This window comes from Pristiophorus japonicus, chromosome 4 (genome assembly GCF_044704955.1).
Source record: "Pristiophorus japonicus isolate sPriJap1 chromosome 4, sPriJap1.hap1, whole genome shotgun sequence".
Classification (NCBI taxonomy): domain Eukaryota; kingdom Metazoa; phylum Chordata; class Chondrichthyes; family Pristiophoridae; genus Pristiophorus; species Pristiophorus japonicus.
This window is the reverse complement of record NC_091980.1, coordinates 183,946,301-183,965,778: the sequence shown is the minus strand read 5'-3', so window position 1 is coordinate 183,965,778 and position 19,478 is coordinate 183,946,301. Positions and strand designations below refer to the sequence as shown.

The window sequence follows — 19,478 nt, the reverse complement described above, 5'->3', positions numbered from 1 at the left end:
GCGTCCAAGTAAAAACTGGGTACTTTTTGCTTTGCCCATTTGTCTCAAATTGTGATTAAGTTGGCTTCAGAGTAAAAGTGCTCAGAGCTGGACATTTGACGAGCTTGGCAGGTTATGTGACTGGAGCTTTTGTCCTTTACCAGTACCTGTTATAATTAGGAGGGTGAAAAAAAGGCGGCCTAAATTTAGCTCAACACATTCTACTAATAAGCCAAGAAAATGATGGCATGTGACACCAATCTGGGTGTGCTGCAGGCCGCCTCCCACTAACCGTCAAGCAAGTTTACAAAAAAAATCGCATGTGTGACTGCAGTGGTTTCGTAGCAACCCATTGTACATTTTCTTTCTTATATCCTTACAGGAAAACCATAAGCGTTAAAATAAATGATGATGAGGAATACGAAAAGCAAGAACGTTTCTTCATTGTGCTTGGTGAACCGAAATGGATGAAACGAGGAATATCAGGTGTGAGATCCTGAGACGTAACTGCTTTTTGAGAAAATCTATTATTTTTCCTCCTGTATTCCCGCTCTCACCCTGTTTCGGTCATCTACGCCTAGTGCTTTTTTTGTTTCTCTCCCAGATGATGTGCACTGTATTGCCTCGGCCGAATTTATTATTCGTACCTATTGTCTCCCTGACGCAGGGCATGAGGCTGCTGCTTAATTTCTGTAAACTGAACTCCAAAGGTCCCGAGGCAATGCACATGTCTTCATTTTCCTGTGATCAGCTTAATCCTGTTGCTCTTTTATTCATCAATTTTTAAAGAAATTATTATTATTATAACATTGGCATCTTTGTGGGACGCTTTCCAGCCAGTCAGCCATACACATCCATCACTGAGGAGGCAGCATCCCCTCTGTTTGAACGGCAAAGAACTTTCCCAAATGTTTCTTAAGGCACTGCGTGCGTGGGGCTGGGAAGGGGGGTTAACTCCAACAGAATCCCAGAGCTGTGCAGCAGCCACATCCATTTAATTTTATTAAATTTACTGTAACTAAGCACTTGTAGTGTTTCAATTTACTTGACTGTGTGATATGATTCGATCATTTTGGGTGCTGACTGATGCTGGGGTAAACAGCACCCCAAGTGAGCATTATTCATTGAGTGCCAAGAGGCCCTTCGTGGCTTCCAACATGCTCTGGTCTTGCCCCTGGATGCCCACAAAGGGGCACTTTCAAGTAAATGTCAGCAATGGCAAGTGACCCCTCGCTGTACACAGTGACCCCTCTCACTACACAATGACCCCTCTCATTACACTGCGACCCCTCTCACTACACTGAGACCTCTCTCACTACACTGCGACCCCTCTCACGACACTGCGACCCCTCTCACTATACAGTGACCCCTCGCACTACACTGAGACCTCTCTCACTACACTGAGACCTCTCTCACTACACTGCGACCCCTCTCACTACACTGCGACCCCTCTCACTACACTGCGACCCCACTCACTATACAGTGACCCCTCGCACTACATTGAGATCTCTCTCATGACACTGCGACCCCTCTCACTATAGAGTGACCCCTCGCACTACACTGCGACCCCTCGCACTACAATGCGACCCCTCGCACTACACTGCGACCCCTCGCACTACACTGCGACCTCTCTCACTATACAGTGACCCCTCGCACTATACAGTGACCCCTCGCACTACACTGAGACCTCTCTCACTATACTGCGACCTCTCTCACTATACAGTGACCCCTCGCACTATACAGTGACCCCTCGCTCTACACTGCGACCCCTCTCATTACACAGCGACCCCTCTCATTACACAGCGACCCCTCTCATTACACAGCGATCCCTCTCATTACACAGCGACCCCTCTCATTACACTGCGGCCCCTCTCATTACACTGCGGCCCCTCTCACTACATGGCGACCCCTCTCATTACACTGCGACCCTTCTCACTACACAGTGACCCCTCTCACTACACAGTGACCCCTCTCACTACACAGTGACCCCTCTCATTACACTGCGACTCCTCTCACTACACAGTGACCCCTCTCATTACACTGGGACTCCTCTCACTACACAGTGACCCCTCTCATTACACTGCGACTCCTCTCACTACACAGTGACCCCTCTCACTACACAGTGACCCCTCTCACTACACAGTGACCCCTCTCATTACACTGTGACTCCTCTCACTACACAGTGACCCCTCTCACTACACTGCGACCTCTCTCACTACACTGAGACCTCACTCACTACACAGTGACCCCTCACTCACTACACAGTGACCCCTCTCACTACATGGCGACCCCTCTCACTACATGGCGACCCGTCTCACTACACAGTGATCCCTCGCTCTACACTGCGACCTCCCTCACTACACAGTGACCCCTCTCACTACATGGCGACCCCTCTCACTACATGGCGACCCGTCTCACTACACAGTGATCCCTCGCTCTACACTGAGACCTCACTCACTACACAGTGACCCCTCTCACTACACTGAGACCTCACTCACTACACAGTGACCCCTCTCACTACATGGCGACCCCTCTCACTACATGGCGACCCCTCTCACTACACAGTGACCCCTCTCATTACACTGCGACCACTCTCATTACACAGTGACCCCTCTCATTACACTGCGGCCCCTCTCATTACACTGCGACCCCTCGCTCTACACTGCGACCCCTCTCACGACACAGTGACCCCTCTCACTACACAGTGACCCCTCTCACTACACAGTGACCCCTCTCACTACACAGTGACCCCTCGCTCTACACAGTGACCCCTCTCATTACACTGCGACTCCTCTCACTACACTGTGACTCCTCTCACTACACAGTGACCCCTCTCACTAACAGTGACCCTTCGCTCTACACTGTGACCCCTCTCACTACACTGCGACCCCTCTCACTACACAGTGACTACTCGCTCTACACAGTGACCCCTCTCATTACACTGCGACCCCTCTCACTACACAGTGACCCATCTCACTACTCTGCGACCCCTCTCACTACACAGTGACCACTCGCTCTACACAGTGACCCCTCTCATTACACTGCGACCCCTCTCATTAAACTGCGACCCCTCTCACTACACAGCGACCCCTCTCACTACATGGCGACCCCTCTCACTACACTGCGACCCTTCTCATTACACAGTGCCCCCTATTACTACACTGCGACCCCTCTCACTACACAGTGACCCCTATCACTACACTGCGACCCCTCTCACTACACAGTGACCCCTATCACTGCACTGCGACCCCTCTCACTACATGGCGACCCTCTCATTACACTGCGACCCTTCTCACTACACTGTGACCCCTCTCACTACACTGCGACCCTCTCATTACACTGCGACCCCTCTCACTACACAGTGATCCCTCTCATTACACTGCGACCCTCTCATTACAATGCGATTCCTCTCACTACACAGTGACCCCTCGCTCTACACTGCGACCCGTCTCACTACACTGCGACTCCTCTCATTACACAGTGACCCCTCTCATTACACTGCAACCCCTCTCACTACACTGCGACCCCTCTCACTACACAGTGACCCCTCTCACTACACAGTGACCCCTCTCACTACACAGTGACCCCTCTCATTACACTGCGACCCCTCTCATTACACTGCGACCCTTCTCACTACACTGCGACCCCTCTCATTACACTGCGACCCCTCTCATTACACTGCGACCCCTCTCACTACACGGCGACCCCTCTCACTACACTGCGACCCCTCTCACTACACTGCGACCCCTCTCACTACACAGTGACCCCTCTCACGACACAGTGACCCCTCTCATTACACTGCGACCCCTCTCATTACACTGCGACCCTTCTCACTACACTGCGACCCCTCTCATTACACTGCGACACCTCTTACTACATGGCGACCCCTCTCACTACACTGCGACCCCTCTCACTACACTGCGACCCCTCTCACTACACAGTGACCCCTCTCACTACACAGTGACCCCTCTCACTACACTGCGACCCCTCTCACTACACAGCGACCCCTCTCACTACACAGCGACCCCTCTCACTACACTGCGACCCCTCTCACTACACTGCGACCCCTCTCACTACACTGAGACCTCACTCACTACACAGTGACTCCTCTCACTACATGGCGACCCCTCTCACTACATGGCGACCCCTCTCACTACACAGTGACCCCTCTCACTGCACAGTGACCCCTCTCATTACACTGCGACCCCTCTCATTACACAGCGACCCCTCTTATTACACTGCGGCCCCTCTCATTACACTGCGACCCCTCGCTCTACACTGCGACCCCTCTTACTACACAGTGACCCCTATCACTACACTGCGACCCCTCTCACTACACAGTGACCCCTATCACTGCACTGCGACCCCTCTCACTACATGGCGACTCTCTCATTACACTGCGACCCTTCTCACTACATAGTGACCCCTATCACTACACAGTGACCCCTATCACTACACAGTGATCCCTCTCACTACACAGTGACCCCTCGCTCTACACTGCGACCCCTCTCATTACACTGCGACCCCTCTCACTACACTGCGACCCGTCTCATTACACTGCGACCCCTCTCATTACACTGCGATCCCTCTCACTACACAGTGACACCTCGCTCTGCACTGCGACCCCTCTCACTACATGGTGACCCCTCTCACTACACTGCGACCCCTCTTACGACATGGTGACCCCTCTCACTACACTGCGACCCTTCTCATTACACTGCGACCCCTCTCACTACATGGCGACCCCTCTCACTACACTGCGACCCCTCTCACTGCACTGCGACCCCTCTCATTACACAGTGACCCCTCTCACTACACAGTGACCCCTCTCACTACACAGTGACCCCTCTCATTACACTGCGACCCCTCTCATTACACTGCGACCCTTCTCACTACACTGCGACCCCTCTCATTACACTGCGACCCCTCTCACTACAAGGCGACCCCTCTCACTACACTGCGACCCCTCTCACTACACAGTGACCCCTCTCATTACACTGCGACTCCTCTCACGACACTGCGACCCCTCTCACTACACAGTGTCCCCTCTCACTACATGGCGACCCCTCTCACTACACTGAGACCTCACTCACTACACAGTGACCCCTCTCACTACATGGCGACCCCTCTCACTACATGGCGACCCCTCTCACTACACAGTGATCCCTCGCTCTACACTGCGACCCCCCTCACTACACAGTGACCCCTCTCACAACACAGTGACCCCTCTCATTACACTGCGGCCCCTCTCATTACACTGCGACCCCTCGCTCTACACTGCGACCCCTCTCACTACACAGTGACCCCTCTCACTACACAGTGACCCCTCGCTCTACACAGTGATCCCTCTCATTACACTGCGACCCCTCTCACTACACTGCGACCCCTCTCACTACACAGTGACCCCTCTCACTACACAGTGACCCATCTCACTACTCTGCGACCCCTCTCACTAACAGTGACCCTTCGCTCTACACTGCGACCCCTCTCACTACACAGTGACCACTCGCTCTACACTGCGACCCCTCTCACTACATGGCGACCCCTCTCACTACACTGCGACCCTTCTCACTACACAGTGACCCCTATTACTACACTGCGACCCCTCTCACTACACAGCGACCCCTATCACTACACTGCGACCCCTCTCACTACACAGTGACCCCTATCACTACACAGTGACCCCTCTCACTACACTGAGACCTCACTCACTACACAGTGACCCCTCTCACTACATGGCGACCCCTCTCACTACATGGCGACCCCTCTCACTACATAGTGATCCCTCGCTCTACACTGCGACCCCCCTCACTACACAGTGACCCCTCTCACGACACAGTGACCCCTCTCATTACACAGTGACCCCTCTCATTACACAGTGACCCCTCTCATTACACTGCGGCCCCTCTCATTACACTGCGACCCCTCGCTCTACACTGCGACCCCTCTCACTACACAGTGACCCCTATCACTACACTGCGACCCCTCTCACTACACAGTGACCCCTATCACTGCACTGCGACCCCTCTCACTACATGGCGACACTCTCATTACACTGCGACCCCTCTCACTACACTGCGACCCCTCTCACTACACTGCGACCCCTCTCACTACACTGCGACCCCTCTCACTACACAGTGACCCCTATCACTGCACTGCGACCCCTCTCACTACATGGCGACCCTCTCATTACACTGCGACCCCTCTCACTACACTGCGACCCCTCTCATTACACTGCGATCCCTCTCACTACACAGTGACACCTCGCTCTACACTGCGACCCCTCTCACTACATGGTGACCCCTCTCACTACACTGCGACCCCTCTTACGACATGGTGACCCCTCTCACTACACTGCGACCCCTCTCATTACACTGCGACCCCTCTTACTACATGGCGACCCCTCTCACTACACTGTGACCCCTCTCACTACACTGCGACCCCTCTCATTACACAGTGACCCCTCTCATTACACTGCGACCCCTCTCATTACACTGCGACCCTTCTCACTACACTGCAACCCCTCTCATTACACTGCGACCGCTCTCACTACACTGCGACCCCTCTCACTACACAGTGACCCCTCTCACTACACAGTGACCCCTCTCATTACACTGCGACTCCTCTCACTACAAAGTGACCCCTCTCACTACACAGTGACCCCTCTCACTACACAGTGACCCCTCTCATTACACTGCGACTCCTCTCACTACACTGCGACCCCTCTCACTACACAGTGACCTATCTCACTACACAGTGACCCCTCTCATTACACTGCGACTCCTCTCACTACACTGCGACCTCTCTCACTACACTGAGACCTCACTCACTACACAGTGACCCCTCTCACTACACTGAGACCTCACTCACTACACAGTGACCCCTCTCACTACATGGCGACCCCTCTCACTACATGGCGACCCCTCTCACTACACAGTGATCCCTCGCTCTACACTGCGACCCCCCTCACTACACAGTGACCCCTCTCACAACACAGTGACCCCTCTCATTACACTGCGACCCCTCTCACTACACAGTGACCCCTCTCATTACACTGCGACTCCTCTCATTACACTGTGACCCCTCTCATTACACTGTGACCCCTCTCACTACACTGCGACCCCTCTCACTACACAGTGACCCCTCTTACTACACAGTGACCCCTCGCTCTACACTGCGACCCCTCTCACTACATGGTGACCCCTCTCACTACACTGCGACCCCTCTTACGACATGGTGACCCCTCTCACTACACTGCGACCCCTCTCATTACACTGCGACCCCTCTCACTACATGGCGACCCCTCTCACTACACTGCGACCCCTCTCACTACACTGCGACGCCTCTCATTACACAGTGACCCCTCTCATTACACTGCGACCCCTCTCATTACACTGCGACCCTTCTCACTACACTGCAACCCCTCTCATTACACTGCGACCCCTCTCACTACAAGGCGACCCCTCTCACTACACTGCGACCCCTCTCACTACACAGTGACCCCTCTCACTACACAGTGACCCCTCTCATTACACTGCGACTCCTCTCACTACAAAGTGACCCCTCTCACTACACAGTGACCCCTCTCACTACACAGTGACCCCTCTCATTACACTGCGACTCCTCTCACTACACTACGACCCCTCTCACTACACAGTGACCTCTCTCACTACACAGTGACCCCTCTCATTACACTGCGACTCCTCTCACTACACTGCGACCTCTCTCACTACACTGAGACCTCACTCACTACACAGTGACCCCTCTCACTACACTGAGACCTCACTCACTACACAGTGACCCCTCTCACTACATGGCGACCCCTCTCACTACACTGCGACCCCTCTCACTACACAGAGATCCCTCGCTCTACACTGCGACCCCCCTCACTACACAGTGACCCCTCTCACAACACAGTGACCCCTCTCATTACACTGCGACCCCTCTCACTACCCAGTGACCCCTCTCATTACACTGCGACCCCTCTCATTACACTGCGACCCTTCTCACTACACTGCGACCCTTCTCACTACACTGCGACCCCTCTCACTACACTGCGACCCCTTTCACTACACTGCGACCCCTCTCACTACACATGACCCCTCTTACTACACAGTGACCCCTCGCTCTACACAGTGATCCCTCTCATTACACTGCGGCCCCTCTCATTACACTGCGACCCCTCGCTCTACACTGCGACCCCTCTCACTACACTGCGACCCCTCTCATTACACAGTGACCCCTCTCACTACACTGTGACCCCTCTCACTACACTGCGACCCCTCTCATTACACAGTGACCCCTCTCATTACACAGTGACCCCTCTCATTACACTGCGGCCCCTCTCATTACACTGCAACCCCTCTCACTACACTGCGACCCCTCTCACTACATGGTGACCCCTCTCACTACATGGCGACCCCTCTCACTGCACTGCGACCCCTCTCACTACACTGCGACCCCTCTCACTACACAGTGACCCCTCTCACTACACAGTGACCCCTCTCATTACACTGCAACCCTTCTCACTACATGGCGACCCCTCTTACTACATGGCGACCCCTCTCACTACACTGCGACCCCTCTCACTACACAGGCACCCCTCTCGCTACACTGCGATCCCTCTCACTACACTGCGATCCCTCTCACTACACTGCGACCCCTATCATTACACTGCGACCCTTCTCACTACACTGCGATCCCTCTCACTACACTGCGACCCCTCTCATTACACAGTGACCCCTCTCATTACACAGTGACCCCTCTCATTACATTTCGATCCCTCTAACTACACTGCGACCCCTCTCATTACACTGCGACCAGTCTAACTACACTGCGATCCCTCTCACTATACAGTGACCCCTCGCACTACACTGCAAACCTCGCTCTACACTTTGACCCCTCTCACTGCACTGCGACCCCTCTCATTACACAGCGACCCCTCTCATTACACTGCGGCCCCTCTCATTACACTGCGACCCCTCGCTCTACACTGCGACCCCTCTCACTACACTGTGACCCCTCTCACTACACTGTGACCCCTCTCACAACACAGTGACCCCTCTCACTACACAGTGACCCCTCGCTCTACACAGTGACCCCTCTCATTACACTGCGACTCCTCTCACTACATTGTGACCCCTCTCACTATACAGTGACCCCTCGCACTATACAGTGACCCCTCGCTCTACACTGCGAACCCTCTCACTACACTGCGACACCTCTCATTACACAGCGACCCCTGTCATTAAACAGCGACCCCTCTCATTACACTGCGGCCCCTCTCATTACACTGCGGCCCCTCTCACTACATGGCGACCCCTCTCACTACATGGCGACCCCTCTCATTACACTGCGACCCTTCTCACTACACAGTGACCCCTCTCACTACACAGTGACACCTCTCACTACACAGTGACCCCTCTCACTACACAGTGACCCCTCTCATTACACTGCGACTCCTCTCACTACACAGTGACCCCTCTCATTACACTGCGACTCCTCTCACTACACAGTGACCCCTCTCATTACACTGCGACTCCTCTCACTACACAGTGACCCCTCTCACTACACTGCGACCTCTCTCACTACATTGAGACCTCACTCACTACACAGTGACCCCTCTCACTACACTGAGACCTCACTCACTACACAGTGACCCCTCTCACTACATGGCGACCCGTCTCACTACACAGTGATCCCTCGCTCTACACTGCGACCTCCCTCACTACACAGTGACCCCTCTCACTACACAGTGACCCCTCTCATTACACTGCGGCCCCTCTCATTACACAGTGACCCCTCTCATTACACTGCGGCCCCTCTCATTACACTGCGACCCCTCGCTCTACACTGCGACCCCTCTCACTACTCTGCGACCCCTCTCACTACACAGTGATCACTCGCTCTACACAGTGACCCCTCTCATTACACTGCGACCCCTCTCATTACACTGCGACCCCTCTCACTACACAGCGACCCCTCTCACTACATGGCGACCCCTCTCACTACACTGCGACCCTTCTCATTACACAGTGACCCCTATTACTACACTGCGACCCCTCTCACTACACAGTGACCCCTATCACTACACTGCGACCCCTCTCACTACACAGTGACCCCTATCACTGCACTGCGACCCCTCTCACTACATGGCGACCCTCTCATTACACAGTGATCCCTCTCACTACACAGTGACCCCTCGCTCTACACTGCAACCCCTCTCACGACATGGCGACTCCTCTCATTACACAGTGACCCCTCTCATTACACTGCGGCCCCTCTCATTACACTGCAACCCCTCTCATTACACTGCGACCCCTCTCACTACATGGTGACCCCTCTCACTACACTGCGACCCCTCTCACTACACTGCGACCCTTCTCACTACACAGTGACCCCTCTCACTACATAGTGACCCCTCTCATTACACTGCGACATTTCTCATTACACTGCGACCCTTCTCACTACACTGCGACCCCTCTCATTACACTGCGACCCCTCTTACTACATGGCGACCCCTCTCACTACACTGCGACCCCTCTCACTACACTGCGACCCCTCTCACTACACTGCGACCCCTCTCACTACACTGCGACCCCTCTCACTACATGGCGACCCCTCTCACTACACGGTGATCCCTCTCACTACATGGTGACCCCTCTCACTACACTGCGACCCCTCTCATTACACTGCGATCCCTCTCACTACACTGCGACCCCTCTCACTACACAGTGACCCCTCTCACTACACAGTGACCCCTCTCATTACACTGCGACCCCTCTCATTACACTGCGACCTCTCTCACTACACAGTGACCCATCTCACTACTCTGCGACCCCTCTCACTACACAGTGACCACTCGCTCTACACAGTGACCCCTCTCATTACACTGCGACCCCTCTCATTACACTGCGACCCCTCTCATTACACTGCAACCCCTCTCACTACACAGCGACCCCTCTCACTACATGGCGACCCCGCTCACTACACTGCGACCCTTCTCATTACACAGTGACCCCTATTACTACACTGCGACCCCTCTCACTACACAGTGACCCCTATCACTACACTGCGACCCCTCTCACTACACTGCGACCCCTATCACTGCACTGCGACCCCTCTCACTACATGGCGACCCTCTCATTACACTGCGACCCTTCTCACTACACTGTGACCCCTCTCACGACACTGCGACCCTCTCATTACACTGCGACCCCTCTCACTACACAGTGATCCCTCTCATTACACTGCGACCCTCTCATTACACTGCGATTCCTCTCACTACACAGTGACCCCTCGCTCTACACTGCGACCCCTCTCACGACATGGCGACCCCTCTCACGACATGGCGACCCCTCTCACTACACTGCGACAATTCTCACTACACAGTGACCCCTATCACTACACTGCGACCCCTCTCACTACACAGTGACCCCTATCACTACACTGCGACCCCTATCACTACACTGCGACCCCTCTCATTACACAGTGACCCCTATCACTGCACTGTGACCCCTCTCACTACATGGCGACCCTCTCATTACACTGCGACCCTTCTCACTACACTGTGACCCCTCTCACTACACTGCGACCCTCTCATTACACTGCGACCCCTCTCACTACATGGCGACCCTCTCACTACACTGTGACCCCTCTCACTACACTGTGACCCCTCTCACTACACTGCGACCCTCTCATTACACTGCGACCCCTCTCACTACACTGCGACCCCTCTCATTACACTGCGACCCCTCTCATTACACAGTGACCCCTCGCTCTACACTGCGACCCCTCTCATTACACAGTGACCCCTCGCTCTACACTGCGACCCCTCTCATTACACTGCGACCCCTCTCACTACACTGTGACCCCTCTCATTACACTGCGATCCCTCTCACTACACAGTGACCCCTCGCTCTACACTGCGACCCCTCTCATTACACTGCGGCTCCTCTCACTGCACTGCGACCCCTCTCATTACACTGCGACCCCTCTCATTACACTGCGACACCTCTCACGACATGGCGACCCCTCTCACTACATGGTGACCCCTCTTACTACATGGCGACCCCTCTCACTACACAGTGACCCCTCTCACTACACAGTGACCCCTCTCACTACACTGCGACCCCTCTCATTACACTGCGACCCTTCTCACTACACTGCGACCTCTCTCATTACACTGCGACCCCTCTTACTACACGGCGACCCCGCTCACTACACTGCGACCCCTCTCACTACACAGTGACCCCTCTCACTACACAGTGACCCCTCTCATTACACTGCGACCCCTCTCATTACACAGCGACCCTTCTCACTACACTGCGGCCCCTCTCACTACACAGTGACCCCTCTCACTACACAGTGACCTCTCTCACTACACAGTGACCCCTCTCACTACACTGCGACCTCTCTCACTACACTGCGACCTCTCTCACTATACAGTGACCCCTCTCACTACACAGTGACCCCTCTCACTACACAGTGACCCCTCTCATTACGCTGCGACTCCTCTCACTACACAGTGACCCCTCTCACTACACAGTGACCCCTCTCACTACACAGTGACCCCTCTCACTACACTGCGACCTCTCTCACTACACTGAGCCCTCACTCACTACACAGTGACCCCTCTCACTACACAGTGACCCCTCTCATTACACAGTGACCCCTCGCTCTACACAGTGACCCCTCTCATTACACTGCGACTCCTCTCACTACACTGTGACCCCTCTCACTGCACAGTGACCCCTCTCATTATACTGCGACCCCTCTCACTAACAGTGACCCTTCGCTCTACACTGCGACCCCTCTCACTACACAGTGACCACTCGCTCTACACTGCGACCCCTCTCACTACACTGCGACCCCTCTCACTACACAGTGACCACTCGCTCTACACTGCGACCCCTCTCACTACACAGTGACCCCTCTCACTACACAGTGACCCCTCTCACTGCACAGTGACCCCTCTGACTACACAGTGACCACTCGCTCTACACTGCGACCCCTCTCACGACACTGCGACCCCTCTCACTACACAGTGACCACTCGCTCTACACTGCGACCCCTCTCACTACATGGCGACCCCTATCACTACACTGCGACCCCTCTCACTACACAGTGACCCCTATCACTGCACTGCGACCCCTCTCACTACATGGCGACCATCTCATTACACTGCAACCCTTCTCACAACACTGTGACCCCTATCACTACACTGCGACCCCTATCACTACACTGCGACCCCTCTCATTACACAGTGACCCCTATCACTGCACTGCGACCCCTCTCACTACATGGCGACCCTCTCATTACACTGCGACCCTTCTCACTACACTGTGACCCCTCTCACTACACTGCGACCCTCTCATTACACTGCGACCCCTCTCACTACATGGCGACCCTCTCATTACACTGTGACCCCTCTCACTACACTGTGACCCCTCTCACTACACTGCGACCCTCTCATTACACTGCGACCCCTCTCACTACACTGCGACCCCTCTCATTACACTGCGACCCCTCTCATTACACAGTGACCCCTCGCTCTACACTGCGACCCCTCTCATTACACAGTGACCCCTCGCTCTACACTGCGACCCCTCTCATTACACTGCGACCCCTCTCACTACACTGTGACCCCTCTCATTACACTGCGATCCCTCTCACTACACAGTGACCCCTCGCTCTACACTGCGACCCCTCTCATTACACTGCGGCTCCTCTCACTGCACTGCCACCCCTCTCATTACACTGCGACCCCTCTCATTACACTGCGACACCTCTCACGACATGGCGACCCCTCTCACTACATGGTGACCCCTCTTACTACATGGCGACCCCTCTCACTACACAGTGACCCCTCTCACTACACAGTGACCCCTCTCACTACACAATGACCCCTCTCACTACACAGTGACCCCTCTCATTGCACTGCGACCCCTCTCATTACACTGCGACCCTTCTCACTACACTGCGAACTCTCTCATTACACTGCGACCCCTCTTACTACATGGCGACCCCTCTCACTACACTGCGACCCCTCTCACTACACAGTGACCCCTCTCACTACACAGTGACCCCTCTCATTACACTGCGACCCCTCTCATTACACAGCGACCCTTCTCACTACACTGCGGCCCCTCTCACTACACAGTGACCCCTCTCACTACACAGTGACCCCTCTCACTACACAGTGACCCCTCTCATTACGCTGCGACTCCTCTCACTACACAGTGACCCCTCTCACTACACAGTGACCCCTCTCACTACACAGTGACCCCTCTCACTACACTGCGACCTCTCTCACTACACTGAGCCCTCACTCACTACACAGTGACCCCTCTCACTACACAGTGACCCCTCTCATTACACAGTGACCCCTCGCTCTACACAGTGACCCCTCTCATTACACTGCGACTCCTCTCACTATACTGTGACCCCTCTCACTGCACAGTGACCCCTCTCATTATACTGCGACCCCTCTCACTAACAGTGACCCTTCGCTCTACACTGCGACCCCTCTCACTACACAGTGACCACTCGCTCTACACTGCGACCCCTCTCACTACACTGCGACCCCTCTCACTACACAGTGACCACTCGCTCTACACTGCGACCCCTCTCACTACACAGTGACCCCTCTCACTACACAGTGACCCCTCTCACTGCACAGTGACCCCTCTGACTACACAGTGACCACTCGCTCTACACTGCGACCCCTCTCACGACACTGCGACCCCTCTCACTACACAGTGACCACTCGCTCTACACTGCGACCATCTCATTACACTGCAACCCTACCCCTCTCACTACATGGCGACCCCTATCACTACACTGCGACCCCTCTCACTACACAGTGACCACTCGCTCTACACTGCGACCCCTCTCACTACACTGCGACTCCTCTCATTACACAGTGACCCCTCTCACTACACTGCGACCCCTCTCACTACACAGTGACCACTCGCTCTACACTGCGACACCTCTCACTACACAGTGACCCCTCTCACTACACAGTGACACCTCTCACTGCACAGTGACCCCTCTGACTACACAGTGACCACTCGCTCTACACTGCGACCCCTCTCACTACATGGCGACCCCTATCACTACACTGCGACCCCTCTCACTACACAGTGACCCCTATCACTGCACTGCGACCCCTCTCACTACATGGCGACCATCTCATTACACTGCAACCCTTCTCACTACACTGTGACCCCTCTCACTACACAGTGACCACTCGCTCTACACTGCGACCCCTCTCACTACACTGCGACTCCTCTCATTACACAGTGACCCCTCTCACTACACTGCGACTCCTCTCATTACACAGTGACCCCTCTCATTACACAGTGACCCCTCTCATTACACTGCGGCCCCTCTCATTACACTGCGACCCCTCTCACTACACTGCGACCCCTCTTACTACATGGTGACCCCTCTCACTACACAGCGACCCCTCTCATTACACTGCGACCCCTCTCACTACACTGCGACCCCTCTCACTACACTGCGACCCCTCTCACTATATAGTGACCCCTCTCACTGCACAGTGACCCCTCTCACTGCACAGTGACCCCTCTCACTACACAATGACCCCTCTCATTACACTGCATCCCCTCTCACTACACTGCGACCACTCTCACTACACTGCGACCCCTCTCATTACACTGCGACTCCTCTCATTACACTGCGACCCCTCTCACTACACTGCGACCCCTCTCATTACACAGTGACCCCTCTCATTACACAGAGACCCCTATCATTACACTGCGACCCCTCTAACTACACTGCGACCCCTCTCATTACACTGCGACCCCTCTAACTACACTGTGATCCCTCTCACTACACTGCGACCCCTCTCATTACACAGTGACCTCTCTCATTATACAGTGACCCCTCTCATTACACTGCGACCCCTCTAACTACACTGCGACCCCTCTAACTACACTGCGACCCCTCTAACTACACTGCGACCCCTCTAACTACACTGCGACCCCTCTAACTACACTGCGACCCCTCTCACTAAACTGCGACCCCTCTCATTACACTGCGTCCCTTCTCACTACACAGTGATCCCTCGCTCTGCACTGCGACCCCTCTCACTACACTGCGACTCCTCTCATTACACAGTGATCCCTCTCATTACACAGTGACCCCTCTCATTACACTGCGACCCCTCTAACTACACTGCGACCCCTCTAACTACACTGCGACCCCTCTAACTACACTGTGATCCCTCTCACTACACTGCGACCCCTCTCATTACACAGTGACCTCTCTCATTATACAGTGACCCCTCTCATTACACAGTGACCCCTCTCATTACACTGCGGCTCCTCTCACTGCACTGCCACCCCTCTCATTACACTGCGACCCCTCTCATTACACTGCGACACCTCTCACGACATGGCGACCCCTCTCACTACATGGTGACCCCTCTTACTACATGGCGACCCCTCTCACTACACAGTGACCCCTCTCACTACACAGTGACCCCTCTCACTACACAATGACCCCTCTCACTACACAGTGACCCCTCTCATTGCACTGCGACCCCTCTCATTACACTGCGACCCTTCTCACTACACTGCGACCTCTCTCATTACACTGCGACCCCTCTTACTACATGGCGACCCCTCTCACTACACTGCGACCCCTCTCACTACACAGTGACCCCTCTCACTACACAGTGACCCCTCTCATTACACTGCGACCCCTCTCATTACACAGCGACCCTTCTCACTACACTGCGGCCCCTCTCACTACACAGTGACCCCTCTCACTACACAGTGACCCCTCTCACTACACAGTGACCCCTCTCACTACACAGTGACCCCTCTCATTACGCTGCGACTCCTCTCACTACACAGTGACCCCTCTCACTACACAGTGACCCCTCTCACTACACAGTGACCCCTCTCACTACACTGCGACCTCTCTCACTACACTGAGCCCTCACTCACTACACAGTGACCCCTCTCACTACACAGTGACCCCTCTCATTACACAGTGACCCCTCGCTCTACACAGTGACCCCTCTCATTACACTGCGACTCCTCTCACTATACTGTGACCCCTCTCACTGCACAGTGACCCCTCTCATTATACTGCGACCCCTCTCACTAACAGTGACCCTTCGCTCTACACTGCGACCCCTCTCACTACACAGTGACCACTCGCTCTACACTGCGACCCCTCTCACTACACTGCGACCCCTCTCACTACACAGTGACCACTCGCTCTACACTGCGACCCCTCTCACTACACAGTGACCCCTCTCACTACACAGTGACCCCTCTCACTGCACAGTGACCCCTCTGACTACACAGTGACCACTCGCTCTACACTGCGACCCCTCTCACGACACTGCGACCCCTCTCACTACACAGTGACCACTCGCTCTACACTGCGACCCCTCTCACTACATGGCGACCCCTATCACTACACTGCGACCCCTCTCACTACACAGTGACCCCTATCACTGCACTGCGACCCCTCTCACTACATGGCGACCATCTCATTACACTGCAACCCTTCTCACTACACTGTGACCCCTCTCACTACACAGTGACCACTCGCTCTACACTGCGACCCCTCTCACTACACTGCGACTCCTCTCATTACACAGTGACCCCTCTCACTACACTGCGACCCCTCTCACTACACAGTGACCACTCGCTCTACACTGCGACACCTCTCACTACACAGTGACCCCTCTCACTACACAGTGACACCTCTCACTGCACAGTGACCCCTCTGACTACACAGTGACCACTCGCTCTACACTGCGACCCCTCTCACGACACTGCGACCCCTCTCACTACACAGTGACCACTCGCTCTACACTGCGACCCCTCTCACTACATGGCGACCCCTATCACTACACTGCGACCCCTCTCACTACACAGTGACCCCTATCACTGCACTGCGACCCCTCTCACTACATGGCGACCATCTCATTACACTGCAACCCTTCTCACTACACTGTGACCCCTCTCACTACACAGTGACCACTCGCTCTACACTGCGACCCCTCTCACTACACTGCGACTCCTCTCATTACACAGTGACCCCTCTCACTACACTGCGACCCCTCTCATTACACAGTGACCCCTCTCATTACACAGTGACCCCTCTCATTACACTGCGGCCCCTCTCATTACACTGCGACCCCTCTCACTACACTGCGACCCCTCTTACTACATGGTGACCCCTCTCACTACACAGCGACCCCTCTCATTACACTGCGACCCCTCTCACTACACTGCGACCCCTCTCACTACACTGCGACCCCTCTCACTACATAGTGACCCCTCTCACTGCACAGTGACCCCTCTCACTGCACAGTGACCCCTCTCACTACACAATGACCCCTCTCATTACACTGCATCCCCTCTCACTACACTGCGACCACTCTCACTACACTGCGACCCCTCTCATTACACTGCGACTCCTCTCATTACACTGCGACCCCTCTCACTACACTGCGACCCCTCTCATTACACAGTGACCCCTCTCATTACACAGTGACCCCTCTCATTACACTGCGACCCCTCTAACTACACTGCGACCCCTCTAACTACACTGCGACCCCTCTCATTACACTGCGACCCCTCTAACTACACTGTGATCCCTCTCACTACACTGCGACCCCTCTCATTACACAGTGACCTCTCTCATTATACAGTGACCCCTCTCATTACACTGCGACCCCTCTAACTACACTGCGACCCCTCTAACTACACTGCGACCCCTCTAACTACACTGCGACCCCTCTCACTACACTGCGACCCCTCTCATTACACTGCGTCCCTTCTCACTACACAGTGATCCCTCGCTCTGCACTGCGACCCCTCTCACTACACTGCGACTCCTCTCATTACACAGTGATCCCTCTCATTACACAGTGACCCCTCTCATTACACTGCGACCCCTCTAACTACACTGCGACCCCTCTAACTACACTGCGACCCCTCTAACTACACTGTGATCCCTCTCACTACACTGCGACCCCTCTCATTACACAGTGACCTCTCTCATTATACAGTGACCCCTCTCATTACACAGTGACCCCTCTCATTACACTGCGACCCCTCTAACTACACTGCGACCCCTCTAACTACACTGCGACCCCTCTCACTAGACTGCGACCCCTCTCATTACACTGCGTCCCTTCTCACTACACAGTGATCCCTCGCTCTGCACTGCGACCCCTCTCACTACACTGCGACTCCTCTCATTACACAGTGATCCCTCTCATTACACAGTGACCCCTCTCATTACACTGCGACCCCTCTCACTACACTGCAACCCCTCTCATTACACAGTGATCCCTCTCATTACACAGTGACTCCTCTCATTACACTGTGACCGCTCTAATTACACAGTGACCCCTCTACTACACAGTGACCCCTCTACAACACAGTGACCCCTCTCACTACACAGTGATCCCTGTCTCTACACAGTGACCCCTCTCACTACACAGT

General features: G+C 54.6%; 1 protein-coding gene across 5 annotated transcripts in view; it reads left to right on the top strand.

Moving 5' to 3' along the window:
* The window catches only part of slc8a3 (solute carrier family 8 member 3), an 810,619-nt gene that overhangs the window by 495,731 nt on the left and 295,410 nt on the right, over nucleotides 1-19,478 (top strand). For 2 of the 5 annotated variants that reach the window (XM_070878889.1, XM_070878888.1), the window contains exon 2: nucleotides 362-465. The exons of the other annotated variants lie outside the window; for them this stretch is intronic. In XM_070878889.1, the coding sequence (XP_070734990.1) occupies nucleotides 362-465 (104 nt within the window). The remainder of the gene's footprint in view (nucleotides 1-361; nucleotides 466-19,478) is intronic. 5 annotated transcript variants of the gene reach the window in all.